Source organism: Belonocnema kinseyi, chromosome 2 (genome assembly GCF_010883055.1).
Source record: "Belonocnema kinseyi isolate 2016_QV_RU_SX_M_011 chromosome 2, B_treatae_v1, whole genome shotgun sequence".
NCBI classification, from domain to species: domain Eukaryota; kingdom Metazoa; phylum Arthropoda; class Insecta; order Hymenoptera; family Cynipidae; genus Belonocnema; species Belonocnema kinseyi.
Genome location: NC_046658.1, coordinates 109,265,454 through 109,273,966, shown reverse-complemented (window position 1 = coordinate 109,273,966; position 8,513 = coordinate 109,265,454). Strand labels below are relative to the sequence as shown.

At 27.8% G+C, this 8,513-nt stretch overlaps 1 protein-coding gene across 3 annotated transcripts in view; it reads right to left on the bottom strand.

Annotated features, from left to right (window-relative positions):
• Positions 1-8,513, bottom strand: part of LOC117167040 (histone demethylase UTY) — a 193,035-nt gene that overhangs the window by 181,155 nt on the left and 3,367 nt on the right. For all 3 annotated transcript variants that reach the window (XM_033351607.1, XM_033351608.1, XM_033351609.1), the window contains exons 2-3: positions 6,417-6,688; positions 6,228-6,336 (exon numbers count right to left, since the gene is read on the bottom strand). In XM_033351607.1, coding sequence (XP_033207498.1) covers positions 6,228-6,336; positions 6,417-6,688 — 381 coding nt within the window. The remainder of the gene's footprint in view (positions 1-6,227; positions 6,337-6,416; positions 6,689-8,513) is intronic.

Here is an 8,513-nt window from a genome sequence, read left to right as displayed (position 1 = left end):
ATATATCTAGTCGAGAGTGGTGCTGACTGAAAACAGATGATTTGGAGCGATTCGCGCGCCATCTGTTGGTCATTCTAAGGACTTATTGAACTACCCTCGTATCACATTAAAAGCTTGCAATATTGTTCAAAAAGAATTTGCCAACCTGACACATTTAACAATTTGAAATTTAATATTTAGAAAAAATAATTAATAGGGTCTTTTTAAAATAACGAATGTTTAAGATTGAGTCTTTCACTGATTTAAGTTAAGCGAGTCTAAGCATAAAAAACGTAAAATTCACGTAGATGTCAAATATAAACAATAAAAATAGTACTAATACAGACTTCACTTACCAAAATGCTCTTAATACAGGGAAAATAGGAAAATTTTTCACGAAAACAGAACAATAATAAGGGAAAAAATTATTTTAAATAAAAGTAATGTAGATTCAATAAAATAATTTAATTTACAACCCGAAGAAATATATTTTCAAGAAAAAAATTTATTAATAACAAACAAATATTTTTATTTTAAATCAAAAATAGTTTAACAAAATAAAAGAAAGAGTTTTTAACAAAAGAGTTGAATCATCCACCAAAAAAGAATCATTTTAAGCCAAAAGATATGCAATTTCCATCAAAAGAGATGATTTTTCAACAAAATACATGAATTTGCAAACAAATATTTCAATTTTCAACTAAAAAAGATGAATTTTAATTTAAAATGTTGAATTGAAATGATGAATCTTCAATCATAGAAATGGATTTTCAACAAAACAGTTGCATTTATAATCAAACAGTTACATTTTTATAACAAAAAATTATTTTCCACCCACAAAAGTTCTGAACCAATTAAGATAACTTTCCTACCACTTAAAATTATTTTCAATCCTAAAACACGAAATTTCTTTCCAAAAATGTGAATTTTCAACAATATAGTTGAATCCTTAACCAATGAAGTTCAATTTTCAACCAAAAAATATGAAATTTCTACCAATAAGATATGAATTTTCAAACCAAAAAGATTCAATTTCTACAACAACAAATTTCAACCAAATAGTTGAATTTTCTACTAAAAAAGATCAATTTTCATCAAAAATGAAATAGTTATTTTTAAAACTAAAAACTTAATTTTCCATAAAAAAAAAGATTTAAAAAAATAGTTACATTTTCAACCAAAGAGAGGAATCTTCAATTAAAATGATGAATCTTCAACCATAAAAATAAATCTTCAACCAAACAGTTGTATTTACAACGAAATATTTAAATTTTAAGCAAAAAAGATTATTTTCCACCAAGTAAGATGAGTTTTGAACCAATGACTTTTCTACAAAGAAAAAAAAAACATTTTCAATACTAAAGGACAAACTTTCTTTCTAAAAAGACAAATTTTTAATAAAATAGTTGAATAATCAACCAATAATCATTCATTTTCAACCAAAAAATATTAAATTTTTACCCAAAAAAAAAGTTCGACAAAGAGAGACCAATCTTCACCCGAAAATCAAATAGTTGAATTTTTAGTTAAAAACATAATTTCCCAAATAATAGTTAAATCTTCAACAAACAAGATTATTTCCTACTAACAAAGATGACCTTTTACCAAAAACATATAATAATACAAAACGACAAATTAAATAATTTTAATACAAAAGGACAAATTTTACATCCCAAAAAGACGAATTTTCAAAAATATAGTCAAATTTTTAACCAAGATAGGTGTATTTTCTTACGTTAGATCATGCAGTTCTTTAAAAATATTTTCTCCATAGTAGGATATTTTAAATACAAAATATTTTACAAAATCTTTAATTTCTAGTAAAATCTAACTTCCCCAGGAAATTATAATTCTGAATGTGAACCACTAATTAATTCTGAAACCGGAAATCAACTTGTTCTCATTTAAATTCGTTTGTATATAAAATGTTCTGTTTTGCACAATGGCTCAATTAATTCGAAATCTGCAAGAATGAGAGGAAGGAAATTTCATTCAAATTAAATCACTTCATGTGCAATGAGTAAAGTGTTCTGAAGAGTTGAATTGATGGGGGGGGGGGCTTGCATTTTATTTGCTTAACCAAGTCGAGGGAACAATCTCAAAAAGAGTCGTGAGAATGTATAGAAGGGAATTTGAAAAGAACCTTCTCTCCCATCTGGGTCAATGAAGGCTGAACCGGAAATCGATATTTTCTTCACTACTACTGAGTATTGCTGTATCAAAGAACCTGGAAACTCGGAAATATCAAACTGCCAGCTGTCCAACGATTTTTAGGGGCTAGAAGCTACAACTGTCTGCTAATGCTAATACGATTTCTCAATAGCAACGGTCCTTAGGACTTTTAACGAATTTTCCTACCATTTCTATGCATTCACTCTTTCAAATACTTGTTCAGTAATCAAATTTTTTCGAAATTCTCTGAACTTTCCCTGACCATTGATGATCGAATTTTCAAACAAACTAAAAGATGAATTCGCCACGAAAATATATAACAGTTGATATTTCGAAAAAAATAAAACTAATTTTAAACCAAATATTCCATATTTTCACTTAATAAATTAATTTTCAACTAAAACGATGGATCTGTAATAAAAAAATTAATTTTCAACCAAACCATTCAACTTTTAACTAAGAAATACGAATTTTCCATAAAACAGTTAAATTTTCAACACGAAAATATTTTTCTTTCAAAACGACTAATTTTCAACTAAAATTCTGAATCTTCAACTAAAAAATTGAATTTTCAACCAAACATTTGGATTTACAACCAATGAGATAAATTTAAGGATGAAAGTATTATTTTGCACCAAAAAAGATAAGTTCTAACCCAAAAAAGATTACTTTCATATAACAAAATTTTAACCCCAAAAGAAAAATCTCCTTCCCAAAAACAGGAATTTCTAAGAGAAATTTCTACCAAAAGGGATGAAATTCCAAATTAAAAAAATTAAATTTCTACAAACAAAGAAATTATGGATTTTCAACCAAATAGTTAAATTTTCAACCGAAGAGAGGGATTTTCAATTATAATAAAAAAGTTAAATTTTCTAACAAAAAAAAAAAATTTTCGATAAATACAGATTTTTCAGTAAAAAAAAAATTTTATCCAAAAAAACGCAGGTTCAAATAAAAAAGACCAACTTTCAACAAAAAATGGAAAGTTTTTAAATAAAATTATAAATTTTCAACTGAATTCGCTAATTTTAGATTTACAAAAATTAACTTTCATCCAAAAACAAATTTTTAACCAAAAAGGATGAATTCTCAACAAATAATGTAACCGTACATATTTTATGTGAAAAATATTTGAATTTTTTAAAATTCAAATCAACAACAACAAAAAAACGATTTTCAAACCAAATAGTTGAATCCTCAACCAAAGAAAATTAGCTTTTAACCAAACAGTTGCTTTTTTAACCAAAAAAGTTAATTTTCTACCTAAAAAAAATTTTTTAACCTAATAGTTGAATATTCAAAGACTAGAATTTTAATTATGTAAAGTTATTTTACCCTGACTTTACCCTGATTATTGCTTGGTCTAATGCAGTAAAATTATTATCCCTAAATAATTTTTTTCGTATGTAAACAGAATCAAATTCGAAAATTCCCTTAAACTTCTGACCTAATTTACTGCATCGGCTTTAGATTAAGCTGTCAAATATCGTGTTATGCTTATTGGAAACTGTCAGACGATACTTTGCATTAGGTATTTTTAAATATCTAATGAAAATTTAACGAAATTAACCTAATTCACGATGATCTGAAATTCAACAAGGTGCAATAACCAATAAACTGTCAGTCAAATGTCAGTTTAAATTCCAAACCTGTCTGCTATAATGAAACGTAGAATATCCCTCGGAAATGTGAAATTGTGAAACCTTAAAACCTTAAAATAACGCTCTTGTAATGAAAATTCATCAAATGAAATTTAAATGTCATTTTTATTTAAGTTCATTACAAAATTTTGTTCAGCCGGAAAGAAACGTTACTCTGATTCTGTTGGAATCATTCAAATTTTAAAATGAATATCTTTAAAACTAAAAAATTTTTATATTTAGGCATTATTTTCAAAATTTCATGATTTTTCTCTCACCAGTTTTTCATTTTCCTTGACCCATAATATTTAGAGGCCGACTGTAAGTGAAAACTCGAATTTTCAAATGGTGGCCTATAAATGGCTGCCTCATCGAAATTTATTTTTTCAGTTCGAAAAGACTTTCTCTGAATTTTAAATACTTTCTTTCTTATAAGGAATACAAAATTCCAACCGTCCTAGTGGCAACTGAATTTTTTAGAAAATTTCTAAGTTGGTGATGAGTTAAAAAATTATAATTTCCCTATACTAATCTATAAATGTCTATTTTTATTATATTAGAAGACAGTTGAATTATTCAACTGTCAAAATTTTATGTCAAAAATTCATTTTCAACCAAGAAAAATGAATTATCAACCAGAAAGGATGGCTTCTCTACCATAAAAATTGAATTTTCTACCCAAAAAGGAAAAATATTCAACAAAACGATTGAATTTTTGACGAAAAAAAATTACTTTTTAACAAAATAGTTGCATTTTCAAGGAAGCAGTAGAATTTTCAAACAAAAAAGACAAATTTTTTAGAAGACAGTTAAATTACCAATCTGAAATGTGAATTTTTATTTTAAAATATCATTTTCAACAAATAAAGATGACTTGTCAACCAAATAGTTCAACTTTAAATAAAAAGAGCTGAATTTTCAACAAAATAGTCAATTTTTTAACTAAATTGTTAAATTTTCGGGACAAAAGACGAGCTTTTTAGAAAAAAGTTTAAAACATTTCTAAAAAAAAAATTTAATTTTTAACAAAGGAAAATGAATTTTCCATCAAAAAGGATTTAAAAAACCATAAAAACTGTTGAATTTAAACAGAAAAAAGATTAATTTTTAACGAAATAGTTGAATTTTTAAACGAAAGACAATTTCTTCAGAAGGCAGTGAAAATAATTCATTTGAAAAGGCGAATTTTCATTTAAAATATAATTTCTCACCAAACAATTTCATTTACAACCAAATATTTGAACTTTGAATCAAAACAGCCGAATTTTCAACAAAATAGTTACATTTTTAACCAAGTAGTTGAATTTTCATGCTTAAAAAAACGAGTCACAGAATGTGACTTTAAGGTTTTTTTGTTTTTGTTTTGAAAATTAAACAAAAATCCTGATCTACGTAAAAATTCCTGATCTAAACCCTATCCTGCTTCATTTACAAGCGGTAAATCACATTAAATATATATCCTTTTCAGAAAAAAGAATTAATAATTTAAAAGGAAAGGAAGTACTTTTGCGAGACAGGTTTCTGAAAATTGCAGTTCTTCTCGTCGTGAGCGGCTCAGGAAAGCATTTGGCTCATTATTCACCACCACGCCTTCCCCCAGTCCCAACCCTACCTAGCCGCCATGCGACTAAGCCAGCACGGCACGTACAACATCCATGGTACGTAGGCCGACGAAAATCTTTCAGCACAGTGCTGTCATCTATCGCGCACAACTTGAATCAAAAAGAAGATTCCTTTTCCACCACGGGTTCGAGTCTACGCTACCTCCTGCCTCGTCTTTACCGACATAATGTCCTCGATTCTGTTCAATCGGTACAGTTTTTTGTGATGAATCGTACGGGGGGAAAAAATGAAGAAAGGGAACGATGAACCCTGCGAATGCATCTTGCAAGGGCCGAAGCCCCCTTCCTCAAGGTGAGCGACTCTCAAGAGATTACAGCATTTTTCACAGCACGATATTCGTGATTGTTTTCTTCTTTTCTTTTGACTCTACTACTTTTCATCAAGGGAATCTGCATAAGCCCAACTCTTCAAAACGAGATTTAACCCAAGAGTCGATATACATCCTTTTTAATAAATGAATCAGCAAGAAATTAATCGAAAGAATACTCATTTCCTTCATTATTGGTTGCATTTGATAGGAAATTAGCAAACTGAGTGAAATCGAGAAATTATTTAGAAATTATGGAATAAGTATCTTATATATATTCGAAATTTTGAATTCCTTAAATAAAATTTCATGTAAAGAGACAAGGTTGTCAACAAACTAGATGCTTTAGTCACCAGTTTGAGGTTTACCCAGCCAGCTTTCAGCGATACTGAAATAAAAGGCTCACACAAATTCGCATTTGATCAATGAAAATCAAAACGATAAGCTCTCCATTTTAATTTACTTAAATCTCAGGTCAAGTATGCAAGTTTTTAAAAACTCACCATTGAAAGGCGTTGAAGTGGAAGTAGACGAGACCCTGTCCGTAAAGAAACGACACATCTTTCCAGTAATCGGTCTTTTGGTTGAAGAACTTTTGATATGCAGACATAGCTGTAAAAGAAGGAAATGTACAAAAATGTTTTCTTCAAGAGGAAGACAAATTTCTAGAGATTCTTGGATTTGGGAGTTACCTTTGCTATAATCTTCTAGAAGTAAATGAAAATGGCCCAGTTTGCAGTAAGTTTTAGGATCGATGCTAATTCCTCGATCGTCATCATCGTCATCCTCATCATCGTTATCTTTCGACTCGTCAAAGCTCATTTTTGTACTGTCAGCTTTTCTCCGCTGTTTTTCTGAATGAGCTTGCACTATCATCCTCTCTAGATATTTAATTGCACGAACTACCAGAGCCTTTTTCTTTGCTTGCTCTGGCGAATTCAACTTCAGGAATCCGAACTGGCGACTGAAAAATAATGTAACACGTGAATCTTCCTATTGTGGTTAAAATTTAATATTTTTACAGTCTACTACTAGATAACCTGATGATCTATCTATAGAGAAAAGCAGATAATAAAATTAAAAAGGTTGCCACTAAATACCGATTTAGAACTTCTCTGATTTTTCCCTGAAAGTTATAAACTGTTCTTTCAGATATGAAGAAAATATTGTTCCCAGAAGATCAATCATGGTAAAGTAAAAAGGTTTGTTACAAAATTTATCTTTTTTGTTTGATCAAGAATTGAACTTTTGCGTTCGACAAAAGAACCGAACGCTAGAGAACATCATAGGATCCATGCCTTAATGTCTCTATTTGTTAAATATTTGAAATTACATTTTTTTAAACCAGCATAAACTTAAGAAAAAATGTGCAACAGAATTGCACAAGAGGGCTTAACATGTTATTTGTAAACATATTTCTCTTATTTTAACTCTTTTTGTGCAATTATTTTTCATAAATTGATTTTCTTGAGTATTTATTTATTTATAACAGTTTCTTAAGGAACATAATTCTTTTTAAGCCTTCTTGTGCAATTTTTTTGCAGAATTTGTTCTTTAAAAGTTTATGTTGATTTAAATAATGTACTTTTCAAAATTTATCTTAAAAACTTTTAGTGACAGTCATACAGATATTAAAACTTAGAAATATTGCGTTTTCAACAAAATAGATGCACTTTTAACAAATTAGTTGATTCTTCAACCAAAAGATTAAATTTCTACCAACAGCGACGAATATTCAACAAAAAAGATCACTTTTAAGCTAAAAAAATTAACTTTTAACAAGAAAAGAAACGAAAAATCAAGAAAATAGTTTAATTTCCAACCAAAGAGATGAATATTCAGCAATAAAAATGAATTCTCAACAAAAAAATGTAATAGTTGATATTTTCACAAAAAAATACTTTAAAATCCAATGAAAAACAGTTTATTTTAACGAAATAATACGACTTTTCAAAAAAAGTTAAATCCTCAATCAAAACAAGTAATTTTCAAACAAAACATGAGTAACTTTCTACAAAAGAGTTGAATTTTCAACAAATAAAGATGAATTTTAAATCCAAAAGGACGAATTTCCTATAGAAAAAGAACAATTTTCAACGAAATAGTTAAATTTTCGACAAAAAAAAGATGAATTTTTATAAAAATAATTGATATTTACACAAAATAGTTGAATTTTCACTTTAAAAAGAGGATTTATTCAACAAAAAAGTGTAAAAATCAAACGTGAATATATGTAGTGGCGTTTTCGTCCCCATAGTAGTTTTCAAGGAAAAATAATATTAATTTTCAACCAAACAGTTGAATTTACAAACAATTAGTTAAACTTTAAATCAAATGAGAGGAATTTGTTACAAAATAATTAAATTTTTAATCAAATAGTTAAATTTTCAAGCCACATACAAAAAATGTTTACTAAAAAAATAGTAATTCCACATATATGAACATTTAGAATGATTGCATTTTAAAACCAAATTGATTAACTTTTAACCAAATAGCTGATTACTCAAGCAAAAAGATGAATTTTCAACCAAGAATACGAATTTTCATTAAATAAAATAAATTTTAAGTTTAACAAATTAATTTTGAAAAAAAAAACTAATTCTGGAACAAAATAACTAATTTTCTACCAAATAGTATGTACTTGAAGTTACGAACGTTCATATGAACGAAATTAAAGATTTTTTTCACCGAATTTTTTTTTGCCTAAATCATTTAGGATGACAAAAAATGATATTCCATCGGAAGAAGTTTTCGAAATTTTTATTTTTTGAGGGGTTGAATACCCTTAC